General features: G+C 51.0%; 1 protein-coding gene across 5 annotated transcripts in view; it reads left to right on the top strand.

Annotated features, from left to right (window-relative positions):
* Positions 1 to 21742, top strand: part of SPECC1 (sperm antigen with calponin homology and coiled-coil domains 1) — a 124011-nt gene that overhangs the window by 89755 nt on the left and 12514 nt on the right. For all 5 annotated transcript variants that reach the window (XM_090026463.1, XM_090026462.1, XM_090026460.1 and 2 more), the window contains 3 exons: positions 1847 to 2000; positions 2758 to 2860; positions 21252 to 21368. In XM_090026463.1, the coding sequence (XP_089882589.1) occupies positions 1847 to 2000; positions 2758 to 2860; positions 21252 to 21368 (374 nt within the window). The remainder of the gene's footprint in view (positions 1 to 1846; positions 2001 to 2757; positions 2861 to 21251; positions 21369 to 21742) is intronic.

The following is a 21742-nucleotide window of genomic DNA, read 5'->3' as shown; positions in this document are numbered from 1 at the left end:
CCACGTCCTTGACGCGTCCCGGGGTGTCCAGCCAGACCACGTCAGAGCCATCTGGCTGGAAGCTAAAGAGAAAAGGACGGTGTTTAACGAGTGACCCCCAGCCCTGCCGACTGGGGCAGAAGGACAGGCAGAAGCTGATGGGAGGTCATGGAGGTGGTGGGGTGAATCTGGGGACTTTGTTCAAAAACCCTTGGATCCTTTCCAGATACACCTCTTCCATCTGACTTTTATCCCTATTCTTTTTCCCCAAGGCAGGCACTTGGGGATAGTTGAGACAGTAAAACTGACCACCAGAGACCTAGCGGAAGAGCCAGCCTAACTCTGCGTGGATGCTGTTGCAGAAAAAAGGCGACTCTAGACTGGAATAATTATTCCACTTAACTGTTCTGCTTCTGCCCGGCTATCTGTTTCCCATGTAAACAAGCCCTGAATGGAACAGCTTTACCGCTTTCTTCTGTGTACAAGAACCATTACCTTAATTGAAGGTATAAACACTTTGATTGCAAAGAGCAGGAGACCACAAGTGGCTGCAGTGGTTGAGTAAATAGTCAATAATGATCCAGGACTCTCCTGCCCTGACAGATGGTTATCAAGGTAACTGTTTACTGTAACAACAAACGATTAGGCTCTGCGGACTATTTGCTGTTTGGCTAGCGTTGCACACGAGCTTGGATAGAGTAATAGGAGTTCTGAGACTTCTATAGAGCTAAGATTAATCACCTGCTTTATTAACTCACGCTTTGAGTAAGAAAGTGTAAGGTCTTTTCCGCGCTCTCAGTACAGCCCTTGCAGGAGGGCTGCCCCCAAGCAAAAACTGCAAGCAGTTCTTTGGAGAAGGTCATGGGGGACTGGATTTAATGGCTAGCTTCGGCAGTGTGTCTCTTGCTTGAAGACCTGTCATCCAGAGGTGGCACTTCTAGGCGTGATGGCACAACGCAGTAGCATCCCCTAATTTGCTCTCTGGGCACCCAGTGGACCCTGTGACTTGGTTTCAGCTCTTGTTGAAGTGGAGGTGAAAAGAGATGGAAGCATCCAGTTAGTGTGCAGGTATTTCATATGTGCAGAGGGTAAAAGAGAAGAAGCAGTTAAATGTCCTGGCTTCAACGAGCTCTAGTGCTTGGTTTAAGTCATCCGGATTTACTGCAGATGATAGGGAAAGGCTTGACAGTCCTTAAGTTTGATTCTTGGTTTCCCTGAAAGAGACAGGCCAGTTAACTCGTGCAAGCTTTCCCTATGCTGCTGCCAAACCACCTTGGATTTGCATCTAGAGGGGCTTGGTCTCCATGGCTCACTTAACTTGAGTGGTCCTGCAGAGACCATCCCCTGGGAGCCCTGCTAGTGGTAACTGTGGTGTCCTCCTGATACCTCCTAGGAAGTGGGCTGAGACTTGCCAAACTCGTTTCCAGCTGAGCACAAGGAATTGGATGTTTTTCACTTCCACTGCCAGCTGGATTTGAATCGGCAGCCAAAAGGTGAAAGGCTCTTCACCAGATGGCTGAAAGGGTTGGCCCGTCCAGCTGTCTGGTGAAGATGCCTCAGTGTCAACTTCCGAACCTTTCAGATTGTAGATGTTGGTATTTCCCTGTATTCACCTGAGCCCCCGCCCCCGGCAGGAACATCAATCGCAGGAAGCCGGCCAGCTCGCGCTGGTGGAATCATCAAAGACGCTGCTTGTTACCGTCACCTCTATCTGCTCAAGGTTTCCTAACCCCGTGCGTGCTTAGCGAACAACCGAGTCCGTTTGTTTAGCATCAAAGCAACAGGCTCTAGATTACGTGTTGTCTGGCAGGCAGCGATTAATCAAACTCCTCAAGCCGGGGCCTGACAGCTTGTTCTGTTCCCACAGACCTTCTGAAAGGGAGAAGCGAAGATCTGAAGCCTGACCATTACCTCCGCAAGAGTCCCTCCCTGGAGTCCCTGAGCAAGCCCCCCTCCATGGCCTTCAACAGCAGAATGCTGACTTCCACCCCCAGCGGCCTGAAGCCCCAGAGCAAACTCAGGTACTGGTTCATGGGGCTGGGAAAAGCAACATGTTGGCAGGAGCCCCCAGCCAGTTGGCAGCAAAATGAGTGTTGAAGCCAGTGGTTCCCAGGCTCTTCCTGCTAGGCATGCTAGCTAATGCCTTCCCATTCAGATGGGCTTGTTCTACCTGGCCGGGGGAGCAGACTTCCCCAAGCCTCCGAATTTCTTACCAGAATGGCCACTACTGTACAGAAATCTCTGTCCTCTGCTCCTTGCCCTGGCTGCAGCACAGCTCCCATTGTTGCTAGCACCAGTGAAGAAAAAGGTGTGCAGATTTTCTTAAGTTTAGTCAGGAATTTATTCTGCGTGGACATGGCAGGAGATGAGTTCACTGCCCCAGAATCATTAGGGAGCTTCCTTCAGTGCTTTGCTCAAAAGCCCTAGTTTTACAGGCACCTTTTCAGATGCTCCTTGAAAATTTGCCAGTGTCTGAAGGGGTGAAGGCTGGTGGAAGCAGTGGTACAAGAGTCAGTCAGTCCCATATGAACCTGCTGGCATTGTACGGAGTGCTCCCCAGATGGGCGTGTGACGCAGACTTTGCTTCAGGGCTTTGTCTCCAGAGGTCCGTACCTAATTGTGTCCCATCTAAATGCAACTTGAGAATGTGTCTGACTTAGGACATCTTGGTTCCCATGAGAGGACCTGGTGCAGCTCTTTTATCATGGGCACATAACGCATACAGCCAAAGGAAGGAGGGACTTAACATATTTGCTACTTTTTTCCCCTTTTGATTAGTGTGGAGAGAAAGGACCCGTTAGCAGCCCTGGCCCGAGAATATGGCGGCTCCAAGAGGAATGCTCTGCTGAAGTGGTGCCAGAAGAAGACAGAGGGCTACCCGGTAAGGGGACACAAGGGTTGGTTTTTCCCCAGGATCTGGTTTGCACACTCCATGGTTTTCTGTGAGCTGCCGCCATATCAAAGACATGCCAATATCCCGGTCTGCAGCTCACACTGGTCCCTGGGCACTTTTCACCCTCCTTGTCTTCAGGTCTGTCTATAACAGTGGTTTTCAACCTGTGGTCCACAGACCCTTGGGGGTCGACAGACTATGTCTAAGGGGTCCGTGACACATGACTGTGATCAATCACAAGTATGTGAATACCCACACTTACAACTCAAAGGGGTCTGCACTTCTATTCAAAATTTCCAAAGGGGCCTGCAAATGAAAAAAAGGTGGAAAACCAGTGGTCTATAACATTTCTGTCCCCAGTGTAACATTTGGATAAAGTGCCTTCATTTTACCTGCCATCAAATGTCTGCTTCATCCAGCAGTTCAGTGTATCAGAGTAGTAGCTCCAAGGTTGTCTCAAATGCCTTCTTAACGTCTTTCCAGGAGTCTCCTTTCTAGGCTCTCGGGAGATGTCACTTCATGTGCTAGTCCACTGAAACCAAAAAAACCCTTCTGCAGGTGGTCTTACTTCGCTGATGGCCCCAGCTGATTGAGTCATCAAAATCATGGTAACCTGGAGAGGCAGTGTTGCTGTGTCATGCCATGATTGGGGTTTTGAGCTGCAGTCCTGTCATTGTCTCAAACAAATGTGAAGAAGCAAAAATGCAAAAGCTGGATTCTAAAGATTATTTGTTTCTCGGGAGCTGGAGAGGAGGCTAATAACCGAACGAATCCCAAAGGGTTGTCTGTCTCTGGAAGTATTGTGCAGAGTAGTATAAACTTCCCCTGTGCAATGAAACCTAACTTCTGCATTGACTGCGCAGAGCATTGCTAGTGCTCAGGCTTTATAGAGCAGGATATGAAAGGGACAGCGTGAAAAGAAATCTCTGATGGACTGACTGAGGTTCTGAGCATGCGAGTCCCCAGCGTAATCGCACTGGTCCGGGGCCTTCAGTCACCCCATTGCTGAAGAAAGGCATCGGTGTGTATCATCTTACTGATCCAGCTGTATTGATTTAATTTGTAATTTATTTTGCGAGGGTCTTTTGCGTGAGACCTCGCTGACTGAAGCCTGCCTGCAGCATGACATTTGGCAGCATACAAGTAGCAGTTTTCTCCCGTGGCCTGCTCAGAACTACCCCTCTTCCTGTGCGGTGCGGGATGGTGTGCGTAGTGTGTTTGCTGCCCTTATTGGATGCTGCATGTCAGTGTGTGTGCAGGCTGACTCACTGTGGGATGAAAGGCACTACAGAAAGTTTTTAGTAACCCTGAGTACCTGTGTAGCTTAGGAGCGATTCCACTTCTGGATGTTTTACAGTCTGTCTGTAAAGATTGTAGCACATTCTCATTCATGTCATGTCATGTTTTTCATCAGCATGTTCTTTTTGCATTTGCCAGTGCAAAAAGAGGTGCCAGGATGTGATGCCTGCGTTGAGATGGGATTTTAGCTGTCCCAGGTAGGAGATGTGACCTTGCTCTGCCTGCAGTCTGCTCTTCAGGGCAACTGGCATTGTGTGCAAAGCCAAATGGGCACTTGGAGTGGAAATGAAGGGCAAGTATGTGCCCTCTACCCAAGTGATTCATTTCCAGGCCGGTACAGTGTTGTTATTGCCAGGATCTCTGTGTCCAGACCAGCACTTGGTTTCAGCATTATAGAATTACGTAGTGAGAGGATTCCAGCTTCGCACCTGGTTCTTAATCACCTTTGTTGTTTCCATGGTCCCATGTTTCAGAAGCCAAACATGTTATCAAAGCTTTGTGCAAAGCAAGAGTCGATCTGGTAACCACTATAACTCTGGTATGTCCCTGCCTGTTGTCTCTGTTGGGCCTGGCTTGTTTGATTCATGCACTAAGGTATGTCTTAGGGCCTGCTTCTCACAGGGTTTTCGAGCAGTGCCAAGGTGTGTGGAAGCAAACAAGTGGTGGTTTGAAAGCTGCATGGGAAGTGCCCTGTGCAGCGCTGAGATTTTTCTTTCTTAATAATGTATTGTTGTTACTCAGGGCATGAGACAAAAAGGCGTCTCACACGTGCACCCAGCCAGAGAGCGAAGCTCATCGACACAAAGCAGATCTGTTCAAGCAAGCAAGGCCATGTTTTCTCTATGCAGCCAGCCCCTTCTGGGGCTCCCGGTGCAGGGGGGCAGCACTTTGGAAGGAGACAGACTGTAGCTTTTCCTCTTTATACAAACTGATTTGGACTCATTTTTAGTCTCACAGTAGCACTGGCACGTTCACTTTGCTGCGTGCATTCACTCTTTCCTCCTCAAGCAGCCTTTGCATGTCGCTAGGCGAGCTGTCGCTTTCCAGAAGAGCAAACTGGGCCTGAGGTGAATGAAGTGATACAGAACCTGGCTCAAGAGTGGCAGGGTTAGAAATCAGGTCTTGCAGGTTCCTGACATTGTGTTTCAACCAATAACCCCCGGGGCCTCCTGGACGGCTGGAAGTTCTGCGCGGGGCCGGGGGTTTAATTCTTCTTCAGTTTCCAGCAGCCTCTTGAGCTTGAAGTTTGTCTTTTCCATTCCGCCATCAGAAAACGCCAGATAGAAACTGGGCGTAGAAAGTCTGCATTGGGTCAGCAGGCCCATCTCCCGATGCAGATCTCTTCCCTTTAGGGTGGTCATGGCTTGTTTTCAGGAGCTAGATGTGATGGGCTTCAACTTTCTCATGGGAGAATTCTTCCCAGTCAGAGCTCAGTGTTAAAAGCTGTCTCCGATAGTCGGCCTGTATGTTCGTTTCCTTAATTTACTCTCATCGCTGTTGTTTTGGAACGATGCTGGTGCTTTTGGAAGCTAGAGCCCCTTTGTCCATGCATGAAGCGGGTCAGCACCTGCAGGTAGGAGAGAGCTACATGCTCCCGCGCTACAGGAGAACAAAGGGGCAAGTAAGTCCTGGTTTGCTCTCCTGAACCCAGGTGGTGGGGCTAAAAGATGCGGCGGATATCAGGCCACCCAGGGAACGTGCAGGACAGCCGGAGTCTGTTTGTTGTTTTTTCCTTTAGGAATTAGTCTCTGGAGGAAAAAATATTTGTGGTTTAACGGGTAGCGAAAGTCTTTGCTTTATTTATGGCTACTGGAGCGATGCTGCTACTGACCTGACTGCCCAAGTAGAAGTTCAAAGGAAGCTTTATGTCACTTTGGGCCTCTGGTCTGATGCGGCTCTTGTTGGCCCCCTTCCCGTCACTGTCCTCTCTGAAGCAAACGAGTTGTCAGAAGAAGGTGTTTGCAAGGGCAGCCAGGCTGCTTGTAAGCCATGGGTGCAACAGGGGAGGCCTGAGGATTTGGGAGTGGGAGGAAGTCAGAGAGGGCTTCGCTGCCTAAAGGCAGAGGTCTCGGAGCAGGCCAGCAGAAGGGAGAGGAGCATGCCGGTTTCCGTGATCTTCCTTCGTCTCTTCTGCAGCAGGCCTCATCCCTGCTGTACTGAGGATGGTGTTTTCACAGGGGCACTTGGACCATGTCTGCCCCTGAGCTCCGGCTTCCTGGGCCTGGGCTGATATCAAGCTTCACAGGATGCTTTTGGGATCCCCAAGTATGATGGATGCCATCCTCCCTCCTGCCTCACTTGCCATGGTCCTGCGAGATGACGGCAGAGCTCCCGTGCAGAAAGCTCAGGCCCCAATCTGCTCTGTCAGTGACTGGTATTACATTTCCCCTGATGGGAGATCCTGGGCCGCAAGACATGACTGTTCTTGAATGAAACCTAGTTCAAACCCTATCCATCCATTAGCTACCAAGGAAAGTAAAGAGGGGGCCTGCCATCTGACTGGGCCAGCTTTCAGTACTGGAGCATGGTGTCTTTTAAAGTCAAATATAGAGCTGTTGGGCAATTCTGGATTTTCTAGGGGTGGGGGGTCCAGCCCACTAAACTACGGGAAGTTCAAACTGCTTGAGCAAATGGGATTAGAGTAACTGGTGCTCATGGGACAGCCAGGAGTGCTCCCACCCAGGCCACAGATCCCCCAATGAAGACTGGATTAGTGACTGGGGACCAGGGAATGAGGTGCCAGCTTTTTCATGCGTTGACTACAATGGGACTATTCCTCCCGCTTTGATTTGAGTGCCTTCCCGAGAAGGAAAGCTCCCCAGACAGGGGGGAGGAGAAATTGGAAGGAGGTGAGAGAGGAGCAGCAGAAACGATTAGTGGTCTGGGGGGCTTGATTTAACCGTTAGCTTTGCAAACACCTAGACCGTGGCTGTGCTGGAGGAAGATCATAAAGCGCTGGCTGTACTGTCTGTCCTGAACCTGTGTGTGGTTTTTCTGAGACACCTGCCACGCGGGTACCTAAGCAGCTCTTGTCTGACCCAGAGCCTGTCGAACACAAAGGACTGCCCAGAGGAAGCCACTTCTGTCAAAATAGGGATTTTTTTTCTGTTGTCTGTTGTTTTTTGTCTGCCTAAAAGGGTTGTGCATGGTAGCAACAGCGCGAAGAGAAATGTGGGTGCCAGTTGTGGAGTAATAAGTCCCATTCCCCCGAGTCTTTGCTCTCGGAAGCTGCCGAGAGTCCGTTTTGTTGAATTATCACCTTCCATAATCATCTCATTAGTGACTGTGGTGTTATTTAAGTGCTCCAGTTCTGTTTACTCTCTGTGGAAACCATCTGTCAAGGGGCCAAACCTCTCCAAATTAAACCTATTACCAGCCAGAGTCGTATTGTGAGAATGCAGAACATCAAGAGGCACTTATCCCCAGGCCATTAAATATGAGGATATATGGCTTCTGCCGTGCACGCCCTCCCTCGCTGAGAGTGCTCGAGTCTCACCGCTGACTCGCTCTGCATAGTAACGGTGCACCCAGTACCAAGTTAATGAAAACTGGTGGCTTATAATAGCTATTCATTTCTGTGTTTTGTTTCCCTCCCACCCCCAGGTACTAAACTGCTGCCCTCTAGGATGGGGTGGGGGGCAGGGAAAGACATATGAAGCTGAATCCTTTCCACTCAGTGAACCCGGATGATCGTTTTTGAGCCTATCCCCCAAAGCTCTTTGTGGCCTCCTTGCTAAGGTAGGAACTATTTTTGAAGAGCCAGCGTCTTTGAATAGGGACTTCTCTTTGACATTTCTGCCCGAGTGGCGGGCTAGTGACTGGGCACCAGGCCCAGGAAGACAGCAGTTAGAGCTACCAACACCAAAGGTCTTAAATTCAGGTCAGATGGGAGTTTCCCACCTGCACACTCAGGCCATTGCATCACATCTGCCGTTGGACCGCAGATCTCTCCACATACGTGGCACGGGTGACTCGCCTCCAGCAAGGAGATCAGTGATCACCAGCAGTACTGGCTTCGGTCTGGGGGGGTTGATCGGAGTCCCAGGTACTTTTACACGTTGGCTTCAGCATGAGCTCTGCCCCGCCGGTCAGGTCCAGCACCGTGCAGAGGGCTCTCCGCAGCACACAGGAGCTGCCAGCAAAGAACGGCTGTTGTGAGCTTGCATCGGGCCAGACCAGCAGATCATTTTTAGGTCAGCCATAGATTGCATGTAGCCCAAGTTCTTGGTGGTCACCGTAATTGCAACCATGAGTAAAGCTGGCACACAATAGTTGTCTTCCTTCTGTGCTTTATGGGCTCATTTGACTGTGGAGTGAGTCATAAACACTGCAATTTTTAGGAAGTGCAATTAGGAGCTGTAGGAACTATGTATAGGACAGTCATCTCAAATACTGCATTGATTTCCACTGTTTAATTTAAATTAATGGAGTACGAAAAGCCACATGCCTACGGCTTTCCCAGCCCTTTTTTCTCGAAGTTCGGACATGTCTCTCGAGGCTGCCTTGCGACAGGCCCCAAGATTACCGGTCGGTGCCTTGGGAAGGTGGGAGGTGAAATACATCGGGGAGGAATCCATCACCCCTTCCAAAACACGTTGCTGCTAGAAATAGGAGGCCTGTATTGCTGTGAAGATGGACCGTGGGGACTTCCATGCCCAGGAACTGTAAGCACAACCCTCAAGCCTCCCATCAGGCTACTCCAGCTTAGAGAGAGAAATTTGAAACAGATTGCCTTCCATTTTCTGCTCCAAAGCAAGAAGTGTATCTGCTGAGTGCTCTGCCTGCCAGAGCTATACCTCCGGTCTTTCTGGACATGCATTAAGCCAGTAATTCAGGATCATAAGATATAGTCTAAATGCAATAAGGATGCAAAAGCTGACTGTGATAAGGCTGAGCTTGGGACTCTGGCAGTATTTGCTGTTTGTCAAGAAATTACGACCAGGGACTTGTACGACAGGCAAAAAAGGCAGGAAGGAAGACCTGGGAAACTATAGGCCGGTTAGTCTCACCTCGATCCTAGGCAAGCTGTTCGAGAAAATTATGCTGGCACACATCCAGGAGGGGCCAGCAGGGGACTGCATGCTGAGGGGCAACCAGCACGGGTTCATCAGCGGCAGGTCCTGTCAGACCAACCTGGCGGCCTTTTACGATCAGATCACCAGATCATTAGATGTGGGGGTAGCGGTGGATGTCGTCTTCCTGGACTTCCAGAAGGCCTTCGACACTGTCTCTCACCCCGTTCTCATTCAGAAACTGGGGGGCTGTGGTGTAGACACCCACACAGTCAAATGGGTCACCAACTGGCTGGTGGGCCGCACCCAGAGGGTGGTAGTGGATGGGTCCTTCTCACCCTGGAAGGACGTGGGCAGTGGGGTCCCCCAGGGCTCGGCCCTCGGGCCCGCACTGTTCAACATCTTCATCAGTGATTTGGACGAGGGGGTAAAAAGCACCTGTTCAAATTTGCTGATGACACTAAGATGTGGTGGGACGTGGGCACACTCGAAGGAAGCAACAGGCTACAATCAGACCTTGACAGGTTACAAGGGTGGGGGGATGAGAATAGGATGGGATTCAACACCGACAAGTGCAAAGTGATGCACCTGGGGGGGAACAACCGGCACCATACCTACAGGCTGGGGAACTCCCCTCTTGTCAGTGCAGAGGCAGAAAAGGATCTTGGAGTCATCATCGATACCAAGATGAACATGGGCCGGCAGTGTGGGGACGCGGTCAGGAAGGCCACCCGCGCCTTGTCGTGCATCCACAGATGCATCTCGAGCAGGGCCAGGGAGATGATCCTCCCCCTCTATGCGGCACTGGTCAGGCCACAGCTGGAGGACTGCGTCCAGTTCTGGGCGCCGCACTTCAGGGGGGATGTGGACAGCATGGAGAGGGTCCAGAGGAGGCCACTCGCATGATCAGGGGGCAGCAGGGCAGGCCCTACGAGGAGAGGCGACGGGACCTGAACCTGTTCAGCCTCCACAAGAGAAGGGGGGATTTTGTGGCCTGTTATAAACTAGTGAGGGGGGACCAGCAGGCATTGGAGGAGTCCCTGTTCCCCCGAGCACCGCCAGGAGTGACCAGGAATAACGGTCACTAGCTGGCAGAGGGTAGGTTTAGGTTAGATATCAGGAGGCGCTACTTCACGGTCAGGGCGGCTAGGGTCTGGGACCAGCTTCCAAGAGAAGTGGTGCAGGCTCCTACCCTGGGGGTGTTTAAGAGGAGGTTAGACAATCACCTCGCCGGGGTCGTTTGACCCCAGTACTCTTTCCTGCCCAAGGCAGGGGGTCGGGACTAGATGATCTGCTCAGGTCCCTTCCGACCCTAGAAACTATGAAACTATGACCCGGAGCTTTGGCAGTGGGCTACATGTGCCTTCTACTCTTTGGTAGCCAGTTTGAATCCAGTCCTGGCCTATTGTGTCTGAGACAGGGTGGCAGCCTACCAGGACAATTAGAATGGGAATGGCAGACAGGCTGCCTGGCCCGGTATGCTCTGGTCCAGTGGCCAGATACTTTACATCCAGACCAAAACCTGCATAATGGGCTAGTGTGCACCAACACGCCTGAGCTGGAAGTGCCTTCCCCAGTCCCAGGAAGCCAACGGCCTATGTCTGGAAGCAGGAGGTCTAGTTCCCTTTTCTGTGTCTTCATCGTGGGTAACATAACAGCAGCCCTTTTGCTGGGTCACATCATTCTGAACATTTTTCCAGTCCACATTAAGCATCTCGTCTTGATACATTATCCTTAAGTTGTCTCAGACTATATGGCAGTGGGCAAAGACCTACTAGAAAACCCCACATGAGGGGACCAACCAAACTGAATCAACCAGGGCTGAGACACATGGGCCATCCTGCTCCTGTTCTGTGCATGGCGTGGGATTTGTTCACCAGAGCACCCAGGTCAGCGCTGCCATAACAGACCTTAGTGGAAAAGCTCTGAGAACCGTCCGTGATGGCCATGCGAATCGCAGCAAAGCTGCATCCCATCCCTAGCAAGCCCCCACGGCGCTTTGGATCCTCAGACAACTCCAGCCTAGACTGCTTGGGGTGGTATGTTGGCTGTCTTCACCACTTTCACTTCCATCTTTATGCGTCAATAGGGCCTGATAAACCTCAGCCTGGTATTATTCTCTGTATCGTAACATCGTCAGCTGCATCCCTGACTCTCCACACAATCGATCGTTGGAGCGCATGAAGCAGAAGCGTTTCGCAGCTCGGTCGCAGTACATGGAGATGGGTGTGCGAGCCAGCCGGCCGCATGTTAGAACGTGCCTTTGCAGCGACAAAACAGTAGTAAAAAAAGAAGTGAACCCTGTTGCCTGTCGCCAGTGGTTTATGAGCCCTTTGGAAAGGCTGGACTTCCGCAGCTCTGTGGCCTGCACTCGAAAGCTTGCCAACAAATCAAGCGCATCCCAGCTAATGTGAATGGGGCAAAAGACATTGTGGAACAAAAATGATGCAGATTTTGCTGCCGCCCATCTCTCCACCTTCCGCACAGAGAACTTAAGATCGAATCGCTGCGCTAGGAAGCGAGAGACACGTTCTCTTGCTGCACCCTCTGTCTGGTGCCTGGAACCAGAGATCAATGCCTCTTGAGAGGTTGCTAATTAAATAAAAACCCTCTCTTTCTAAAAGAGTTTTTTCTGCAGATTAGAGTTCCACTTTTTTAACTCTACCGGCATCTTCTTCTGCTGACTACAAAGGACCTTGTTGGTGGTATAGCTCTTTCCATCCAAAAGGGGAATTAGCTTCATGGGTACCGGTGCCAAGGGCTGTCCTAGTGTGTCTGTTTAGGGGGAGGGATATATTTTTACCTGTTTTGGGGTTTTTTTGTACCAGCATAACTATTTATTTATGGCCATCGTTTGTGACATTGCTGCCTGAGGAGCGGATAAAACCCTTTGGTTCTTGTTCTGCCTCCCTGGCTCCAGTAACAAAGTTTTCAGCTCCTGGAAAAGGCTGCTAACCTCAGACAGGCTTTTCCTTTCCACGCAGAACATGAACTCCAGTTGTAAAGAGCCATGGTTCAGAGCCCCGCTGACACTTGCGGAGAGGACTGGCCATCCGAGGATTAACCGAGCCCCAGGAATGAGAAGATCTGGATTTTACCCCTAGCTTTTGCCACAGGCCCTCTCTGTGGCCTTGCTTATGTTGCTTGATGTCTCTGCCTCAGTTTCCCCAGTTCTGAAAGTAGTTGTGAAAACAGATACTACCAAGCCACTTACAGGGGAGCGGTGTGAGTCGGTGCTGTTTGGGAAGTGCTTGGAGCGCCTCTGATGCAAAGGCAAATTCGTTGTTCGTTTAAGATTTTAGAATCGCGTGCCCTGTATTTTTCCTTCTGCATTCACTTCCTTCCCAAAGCTCTTCCTTCTCCAGGGAAAGCGGTCCTCCTCCAACAACGCGTCCATCTGACTTCTCACGTGAGACACCTCCAAGTCTCCAGCTGCAGAGTGGGGGCAGGCGGCTGCTTTAGAAACATTTGACTTTGTAAGTGCGGCGGGGAAAACATGGCTCTTCGGGAATAATCGGGCCAACAACTGATGCGAGCTGCCCTCACAGCAACGCCCACGTGGAGATGTGCTTGTCTGTACAGTCCCCAGCCAGATTACTCCCCCTTTCACACAAGGGGCTTTATCCTGTAAACAAATACAAGCCTTTTAGTCGGCAGGACCAAACAGGCACCCAGACTGCTCTCCCCTCCACTGCTTTCTGTCCTGCTGGGTACTTTTCAAAATCGCATTTACATTCCCAGAGTCCAGGACACTTTCCTCGCGTTGCCTGGAAGCGGTGACGATCGGTGAAAACACTGAATCCATTGGTCCCTGGCTGGAAGAGCTCCAGTGCCTGATCCTGCAGGAGCAAGTCAGGAGGCTGATCAGGGATACAGGCAGGCAGTAGATTTCATAGATTTCATAGTCATTAGGGCTGGAAGGGACCTCGGGAGATCGTCAAGTCCAGCCCCCCGCCCAAAGGGCAGGAAGTCAGCTGGGGTCATAGGATTCAGTAGGTGTGTCATTGCGAGCCACAGGGGAGAGCTCGTTTCCGCCTGCCCCCTCTCCCCTAATATCTGTGTGGTCCCTGGAGCTGTTGATGTGGGCTCACTATTACAGCCACGGGAACACAGCCCAGGCTGCTGCTTTTTTTTTTCATTTTGGCAGAAAAGCAGTCCCCATTCAGCAGTGGCGTAACTCATGTGTAATGCGTGAGCTGGTCAGAAAATGGATGGAAGTATTAATTACGCGTCTGGCAGTGGGTTAGCTTTCAGCAGGTGAGCACGGCCAGCTTCGCTCGGGCTGAAGGCAGAGGGGAGGAACGTAGCTGGAACAGAAAGTCCCCAGAGAGTTACTTAATCTTACCCCTCTGTAGTGGTTCCCAGGCCTCCGACCTGACCCCTTCTCCCCTCCGTGCGTCTGTCTAGCACGCCCCATGAACGCCAGATGGGTGCATGTTGCATGACTTCAGCACTCACACCCCACGTACAGCTGCAGCCCCTGTTACCTCGCCCCTGACCTGACCCAGAGATGCTTGTGGGAGCTGCACGTACTCGCACCAGCTTGACGTGTGGGCCCGTACCTTTACGCATGGAAGAGCTCTCGGCGCACGTAACATCACCTCTCTCTTCCTGGTTCAAGGGGCGGGGGGATACAGCGAAAGACCAGAACGAGGCGTCTGCATAAACCGTAGGATTGTGTGGAGCATCAGTAACTGCTGGATGGGACCTCGAGCGTGAATTTAAAACAGGGAAATCACATGTTAGGGGGACAGCTTGGATGTGCCCCTCTGTTGTGCCAGCACTCCTCTGTTTTCTTTGTCTCCAGAGTGCCAGGGCGACTTGGCTGAAGACCTTGGACACGGCCCCGGGCTCGAATCTAGCGCCCTTTGTTTCTCATTTAAATGAGGAATGAGAAGCAGTGCAAGTGGGCAGCGGTGGAGCTGAGGCTTCTTTGTAGCCAGGAAAGCAGTAAGGTCATCTTTCCATAACCCGGGCTGAGCCATTGTCATCCCACTGTGCTTAAATCAGGTGGTCCCCACCCATTGATACCTGCACTGCACGAGGTATATTATGACCTGCAAGTATGATCAGCAGTAACACGTCTCTCTAAAGTGCTTGGCAGGGGAATGAGAAAGCAAGGTGGTGGGGATACGAGCACAGCGCGTGGACTCGCAAAGTCGGCCCCAAACAGTTGCCACAGGGGCTGCAGCGTGCTTAGTCATTTTGGTTTAATTGGCTGCTTTGGGTTGGTTCCTGGTGAAGGTGTTTAAGCCTGGAGGATGCCAAAGGGCTGAAGGTCTTTTGGCTTCTGCCCAGCCTTACCTGGCCATTTAATCTCTATGGTGCAGTATCGCTGCTGTTCAAGTTATTCTGGGTTTCTGTGTTTAATCCGAGGTGTGGGGTATTGTGTGTCGCATTTAAGGTGAAGTTCCTTTGTTTGAATGCGACACACAATACCCCACAACTCAGACTAAACGCAGAAACCCAGAACAACTTAGCAACAGCAATACAGTTTAATGGTAGCAGCTTCTGGGAGATCTGATATGCAAACCGTTGTAGCCTCCCCAACCACAGTTGTGTGAAGCTGCCTGTAAGTCATGCTGCTGCACTACGTAATTCTGGAGAAATCTGGCAGCTCTTAATTGCAGACACTCTTCCCTCTTGTCGGTGTTGACTGGATGCGACCACGCTCTTAACTGATTCATATTCCCAGTGGATGACATCCAGTTGCTCAGGCATTTCAAATCCCTGGTGAGACGCACCAGAGTGGAGTGTTTTGTGCACTGAGAAGACGGGGTCACCATAAAATGAGCAGGAGGAGCCCTTTTCGGCTCTTCCTGTTTCTCAAGGAATATTTAGGAGTTTGTCTAGCCGAAGTTCAGAGCCTGCACAACTCTCTGGATGCAGCTTCTGCAGCTGGAGGCTGCTAAAGTACCCCCCACCCATTATGAGCTAATAAAACCCAATTAGATTTGCAGTTTCGTGGAGCCATCGTTAACGTGGGCCTGGCTGAAATGATCTCTGGGGTTGCCTTTCAAAGCACCTCACCCAGATTTTACAAGAGGAAGGTCGAAGTTCCCAGGTGCAACTCTGTGAAAGGGAGGGGGGGTTTTCAGACATTCGCTTCTAAATATAGCTACCTGAAAGGCTTCCACGCTTTCGGTCGATGCAGATGTGGCTTCCCTGTTGGCTGATAAGGAAGGCAGGGCTCCAGCATGCGTTGCTGGTGAGATGCTATTAAAAACAAAAGATAATTTCCTTAGGTTTCTTCTCCGTATTTACTTTAGCTAAATCTGCGCAGTGTGTGTTAGTTTATATTCTGTCTGAGACTGAGCCTTGGTGAGTAGCCACCTCCCCAGTGCAGCCTTTCAAACCACTGGCTTGGGTGGCAGCAGGGAGTTTTGTACAGCAGGAGGAAGGGAAAGAGCATTCGCTGGGGATGTGTCTGTCGGTTATAATCCTGTTTTGCAATGAGAATGATGCCTCCGAACTCTTGCTAAGAGCACTGCCTGCCACCTGCCTGCACAGAGCGGTTTGTGGTAGCAGTATAATTTCTGCAGGCTAAGGAGCAGTCTGCAGCGTCTGATTTACCGTTGTTTCACATTCAAGGCCTGGAGTCAGAGGCAGACATTGAAATCTGAGCAGGTCATTACTTTTCCCCAGTGGTAAAATGAGAGTTTGTTTTTCAGTTGAAAAAAATTCACGCTGCTTTCCCTCTGTGCCCACTAGGATGGTGTTCGTCGGCAGGTGGGGTCTGGGTCGTGCCACGGGGACCTCAGATGAAAAAGGACCTAAATGTGAGGAGACCATCTGGTTGGGTTGGCGATGTGTTCGCTCCTTCCATCCATTTTGCATCTGGGTTATGCCGCAAGTGCCTCCTATACCGAGCCTAAATCACTTGGGAGGAATGTGTATAGGGTGCAGATCTCCCCCGTCTTCTACTTGACTTCAGACAAACATGGCTAACGACGTCATGCAAATGAAACCTATTTTGTTTCTGGCATGACCCCGGGGGGGGGCATGTTTTCCCCAGACTGAGTCAGGCTGTTCTGCGTTTCGACCCCAGTGAAATGCTTCCCCCCTGCCCTTGCGCTCATGCCGTGGCTCGAGGGTGGAGGAGCAGGGAGGTGTGGCACGAGGCTGGGATCATTTCACTGCCAAAGGAATCAACAGAAGCAAGTGGTTTCCAAGGTGCCCATCCCCTGAATCCCGCACTTGTGTCTGACGGCAGCGGAGGAAAGAATAAAGTGGAGCTCGCCGCTCGCAAACGTCACGCGAAACGGGGTTTAATAGGGAACCTAGCACGACACCGGAGAGCAGGTTGTGCCATGTGTGAAATAAGAGTCTGTTCAGAGAAAAACAGCAGCTTGTGGTGCTCAGGAGGCTGGAAGAGAGCGACTGGGTGGTCGTGTGTGCGTGGGACCCTTGAGTTGAAAGGACTTATGCTGGGCTTGGCCTTGAGACAGCAATTCGGGCTGGCCTTTATTTCCACTCACCCATTTCTCCCAGGTGGCTAATGAAGTCCCAGACACTTTCTAGCAGCTGCCCTTGTGTAGTGTAGTTGTTGTCAGCCCAGCCTGCTGGCTGTTTCCAAGATGTGGATGCAAGGGTTTAGGTTGCATACCTGTGCTGGAGGGGTTGGTTGGAGACACGAGGGGAATTTTGAGGTGCCTTTTGGGCTTTGGGGTTTCTGTCTTCTACATGTTGCCATCTGGGGAAGGGTTAAGCATAACTGAATCTACCAACCTAGGTAAAAGGGATCAGTGGGGCACAGGATGGTGAATTATTGCAGGCGGGCGATGTTTCATCTCTTGCACGCGTCTGCTGAGGCAGACTAGCGCACAGCCCATCTGAAGAATCCTGCAGAATTGGAAAAGAGGATTAAAAAGAGGATTCTCCTCTCCGTCCCGTCGCTTGGCTTGAGCATTAAAGCATTGCACGGGGTGAGGTGGTGGGGACTTTGCAACTTCAGACTCCCTGGTGTCCTTCCACCCTTCACTGGCACAAGGTTGAGGCTCCTGTGTGCAGTTCAGCTGGTCTGTCCTGCTCTCGTGGCCTCCCTGGTCCTGAACATCTCTTGGAAGCAGGGTCAGGGGCAAGGAGAGACCGTCGCAGATCCTTCTGCTGCACATGGAGGAGTGTCAGGCCGTGCATTGTGCTTTAAGGGGAAGCATTTGCTCCCCCGCCAGCTCCCAGCTGTGCAGCTTTTCCTGCCCCACCCACCGCACAGCTGCTTCTAATGTCGGAAACATCAAAGCGACTGGATGAGTTGGAGCGCTGCATGCGTCTCTCCTGGGGGCTTCTTTTCATTTCCTGTTCCAGAAGGCGAAGTCTTATCATTCCTCTCCACTTGTTCACAAAGCGTTGTCCAGCGCTGTGAGCCCCACATCCCCTTTTCGTCTCGCTGCAAGTGGAGGCTTGGATGTGAAGGTTGAGGTCTCTGGGTATGGGGCTTCCTACTTCTCCAGCGCAGGAGACTGAGCTCCTGAATGTATGGAGGGCAGAACTCCACCCCCCCGCCTGCATTGTAGCTGGTGTTTCTCCTAGCAGCGTCTAAAGCAGGTTCAGGAATTGGGAATATTTCAACCTGTTTGATTTCAAAGTGACAGCAGTTCGCTCTCTGGCTGGCTTTTGCTCAGCTTTTATTCAGATATACCATCCCCCATTAACGGAGGAGTTCTGCCATCCTGGGAAGATAACAGCACTTAACATGACAAGCCCAAACTTGATCCTCGGAGCATGATCATAAAAATGAAGAGGTGGAAAATACCTGTCATTGCATCTAGTGTGTCCCTCAGCCACTTATTTTCTGCAGGGTGCTTCCTACTGCGTGGCCCAGACTGATTTTAAACTTCTCGAGAAATGAGGCTGCACCGTTTCCCTAAGAGACTGTAATCGCACTGTTGGCTGAGGCTGAACGGTTGTTGGTAGAAGAGCATCCAAGCAGGTTGCCCCGCTGCCCAGGTCTACTGCTAGCAAGTGGGGAAAAACCAAATGCTGAGAAAAGTCAGACTTTGCTCATTTTCACTTCTGTGGTCACTAGGAGATGCAATCGCAATCTCCATGCTCAGCTCGAGTCATTTCTGTAAAATCAAAACGAGAACATGGTAACTGCTAGCGCAGGCAAGCAGACGGGCTTCGAGGACTGAAGCAGTGGATCTTTCCTCAGGCAACTGTAAATGGATTAATAGTGGAACTTGTTTCTCAGAAAACTGCAGGGAAGTAGGGTAATCCAATCTTGTCCGACCCCTTAATGCAATTAAATTGCTCTTCATTAAGGCTTGGAGGCTGGAACATGATCACCGGATAATGGTCTCCTGCTGGTGCTTTGAGGCTCAGGCTACATCAAGACACTTATTTTCATAGCAGGGGACGGTGGTCTTGTGACCGCGTTCAGCCCCAAGCTCTGTAGTCCTAGTATCTCAATCGGCGATTCCTTGCGCGACAGGTGACCTGCACTCTGAGTAGATTAGACGGCAGATCTGCATTTGTTTCAGCTGATCAGGAGCAGTCTTCTGAAGAAGAATATTTGGGGGGGGTTAAATTGCAAGATACTGCGTTTTTCAGCCAAAATCCTATTTTATGAAATGTTTGTATGGATCACGGAGTTCTGGTCAGCTGTTGCTGGGGTCATCTGACCCCAGCAGTCTTTCCTGGCGCTGGACCCGATGATCTCTGAGGTCTCTTCCAGCCTAATGTCCGTGAATCTGTGAATCCAGCACTTGAACTGGATGGACTGATTGCAAGGATACTGCAGTGAAGAGTGCACACTAAAACCCTCCTGTCTGTGTCAGTGGGGCACACTGGGGATATGCTGCTCTTAGGGTCCTTGTCTCTCTGTAAATGTTAGCAGTATGTGCAATACAGCTACTAAAGAAAGTGGCATAAAGTTTTTGTGTGAGGCTCTGTAGACCATTGCTGGAAGAGCCTAATGCAGTGATCCTCAGCCAGGGTGCCTTGAGATGTTTTCCAGGGTGCCGTGGAGTACCATTCAATAGTAGCGCAGTGACGTGGGCAAGCATGATTCATAAAGTAAACCCAGAGATTTCCGATAGGAATCCCTGGTGTTAAAGCCATTCTGACCTGTTGTGCTCTTTCTGAGTTTTTTGCAGCTGAAACGCTATTATTTTTTTCCATTGTCAAAAAATGAGTGAAAACATGATGAAGGGTGTTTGTGTCAGAAAGCGCTAAGGAGAATTTTTCCAGCTATTTGAGTTGGTCTAGTAAAATATATCGGATTTACCCAAAGAACCTTGTCTGCTTATGAACTTAGACCAGCGCGGCTACAACCTACACCCCTTAAACAGCAAAGAGCTGGCATTTTCCCAGGGGTGCCTTGGGATACTGCTGGTCTAGATAACTTTCGACCTACCTGCAGGGTGATGGAGATAGTCATTGCCAGCACGCAGTGACTGATGGGTGATGGAGGTAGTTGTTGCCAACGTGCTGCAAGCAGCTCAGCTTACACATATTGGCATCCAGAGCTGAGGCTTCCTGCTCCCCCACATCACTGCAGCTGCAAGAAGCTGACCTCTTTTGTTTGGTCTGTAATCAGCATTTTTGGACCACAAACTGTAGGTGAGAGAGTGCCTGGCAGACTGCCGTAGCTGTAGCGAGGCACCAGGAGCCTGAGAAGGGTCACGTGGTCGCAATGGTTGGAGCTAGCCCACAAGCATGTCTTCAACTCCAGATTTTCTTGAGAGGAGAGGCCCCATAGAGGCCCTTTGCTCCCTGGACACCGGCGCACTCTGTCTCAACAAACACGTTTGCACAAGAAAGTTCCCACATGGTTGTCCGGGGACATGAGGTCATGCCAGCATGTCACTTAAAGCCCTCAGATTACACTACCCAGCAGAAAAAGCATCTGCTCTGCTAATTGCACCCTTTAGGGCACAGGAACAGGAAGGAGAATGGACCTCCAGGGCTCAAGCTGTATCTACATTAGACCATTTGTCTCTTAACATGTCCCCACTTTAGCACTATCCATGCGGCTCTGCTAGCATTAGCGAGCCCGGGAATGCTGCTGCGTGCGGCCACTGACTTCTCCATAGTGGCGCCTTCAACACCAGCTCAGAGGTCGAGTTGCAGGCGCGTCTTCCACTGCTGCGTGTTGGGAGTGGTGGGGTAACGGGTAGCTGAGCTTCTGCACCGAGGTGCGCTCTGCAAGGGTCATTCCTGTTAGCAGAGGCACCCATGCATTTATTTTATGCTGATGCTGGTTAATAGGTGAGAGAGCGGCAGGAAACCAGCTGTCCTGCTGCCTGACCTTTGACAGGCCACATAACAGCCTGTGCCTTAGGCTCTGTGTGCTGCAGCTTTTGCAAAGCAAAACGTGATGCTCCGATGGAAGGTGCTGGGTACGTACAGGCTATGAGGATACAGGCACGCATGCATGTAAATGAGCTACATCTGTGAGGATCCTGGGATGCTGCCAGCGCAGGCTTTGACGCCACGTTCGCACGTTCCTGTTCGGTGACCACGTGCATCATTTATTTGGGGCTTACAGAGCAGCTGCTACTGCGATTCGGCAGGGCAGAGGCCCCTTGGCTGTTGCACTGAGCTGAGTGTTAACTAACAGTCAGTTTGCACGTTCTCACTAAAGCAGGGCTCTGGTATATGATGTGGTCACCCGTATCAGTGATACCAACTCCACCCCTCTGCGCACTGGTGACCCCGGTGATGTAGCCCAGTTGCAGGGCGAGAGGAAATGAAAAACCAAAAAGTGTTTTTCAGGGTGCCTGACTGCGAGTGGAGAATTTATGTCTTGGTTGCTGGAACAAAGTTACCAAGGTCACCATATATTATACGCAGGGTGCATAAAATTTTTCCTCCTGACAGCGCTCCTGCCATGCCACATTTTGCCTAGGGCATGTCTCGCTGTCTGGGAGGCACTGCCCTGACTTGGGTGGCATGTGGAACTAGGTTTGCTTTTCACACGAAACCCGCCACCTGGGCTCCTCCTCCTTCTGGGCTGAGTCTGGCAATGCCCCTGCTCTCCCCTCCCTGTCTGCCCAAACCCTAAATCAGTATGTGCTCCGTGCCCATCATTAGCACCTTTCAGCACTGGGTCTCGTTTCACCCCACAGAACATCGACATCACCAACTTCAGCAGCAGCTGGAGCGACGGGCTGGCCTTCTGCGCTCTCCTGCACACCTATCTGCCAGCGCACATCCCGTACCAGGAGCTCAATGGTCAGGACAAGGTAAGCAGGTGTGCTGGCAGGGATTGCCTTCCATTGTGCTGGTGCCACCCAGCTCAGGCGTAAAAAGCCCGGCATTGCTGCAGGCGTAACCTATGGGGGTGGGCAACAAAACTGATAAAAGCAAAAGTAACTGAAGGTGCACAAAGCAGATTGATGGGGAAGAAAGAAAGAGGAGGCCTGGAGCAGCAACAGAGTGGGTGCATGGCATCCTAGGGACTGGGAGTCACAAGGTTAGAGTCCAGCTTAGCAGGAGCTGAGCCCGTTCAGTGCTAAGTGCACATAGGAAGAGCAGTTCTAGCAAATGCTTCCACGTGCCTCCTCATAGCCTAAGAATGCACGTGTGGAGGTGGTTTTCTTCCGGCTACTGTTAATAA

This window comes from Crocodylus siamensis, chromosome 13 (assembly GCF_052110815.1).
Source record: "Crocodylus siamensis isolate JL-2025a chromosome 13, ASM5211081v1, whole genome shotgun sequence".
In the NCBI taxonomy this organism is placed as follows: Eukaryota; Metazoa; Chordata; order Crocodylia; family Crocodylidae; genus Crocodylus; species Crocodylus siamensis.
This window is presented reverse-complemented; position numbering and strand designations above follow the sequence as displayed.